The sequence below is a fragment of the Seriola lalandi genome, unplaced genomic scaffold (assembly GCF_002814215.2).
Source record: "Seriola lalandi dorsalis isolate HSWRI2012SDOR001 ecotype SW California unplaced genomic scaffold, Sedor1 jcf7180002054951, whole genome shotgun sequence".
NCBI lineage: Eukaryota > Metazoa > Chordata > Actinopteri > Carangiformes > Carangidae > Seriola > Seriola lalandi.
This window is the reverse complement of record NW_019525502.1, coordinates 891,130-891,505: the sequence shown is the minus strand read 5'-3', so window position 1 is coordinate 891,505 and position 376 is coordinate 891,130. Positions and strand designations below refer to the sequence as shown.

The window sequence follows — 376 nt, the reverse complement described above, 5'->3', positions numbered from 1 at the left end:
AGGAACAGAGATCGGCCGGACCACAGGAGGAGGAACAGAGTCAGCGGCCACAGGAGGCGGCAAAGAGTCAGGGACCACCGGAGGCGGCACAGAGTCAGGGGCCACCGGAGGCGGCAAAGAGTCAGGGACCACCGGAGGTGGCAAAGAGTCAGGGGCCATCGGAGGCGGCACAAAGTCAGGGACCACTTGAGGTGGCTCCCTGGCAGGAGCCAAGGACACTAAGAGCCACGTGGGCTGAGCCAGGGCAAGAATCAATGGGGGTGGCGCCCTGGCAGGAACCACCAGTGGGGGTGACGTCACGGCTGGAGCCAGAAGAAGCAGTGACTTCCCATCAGGAACCAGGAGAGGTGGTGACGTCACACCAGTAGCCATCGAC

General features: G+C 63.6%; 3 protein-coding genes across 3 annotated transcripts in view; all 3 read right to left on the bottom strand.

The window, feature by feature from the left end:
• LOC147817493 (GTPase IMAP family member 3-like) overlaps positions 1-372 on the bottom strand; it is a 2,873-nt gene extending 2,501 nt beyond the window's left edge. The window contains exon 1 of the mRNA XM_087170516.1: positions 133-372. Coding sequence (XP_087026642.1) covers positions 133-372 — 240 coding nt within the window. The remainder of the gene's footprint in view (positions 1-132) is intronic.
• LOC147817491 (uncharacterized) overlaps positions 1-376 on the bottom strand; it is a 75,376-nt gene that overhangs the window by 68,564 nt on the left and 6,436 nt on the right.
• The window catches only part of LOC111645428 (GTPase IMAP family member 8-like), a gene marked incomplete at its 3' end in the record, with an annotated part of 61,805 nt that overhangs the window by 55,578 nt on the left and 5,851 nt on the right, over positions 1-376 (bottom strand). The gene's annotated exons all lie outside the window — the stretch shown is intronic.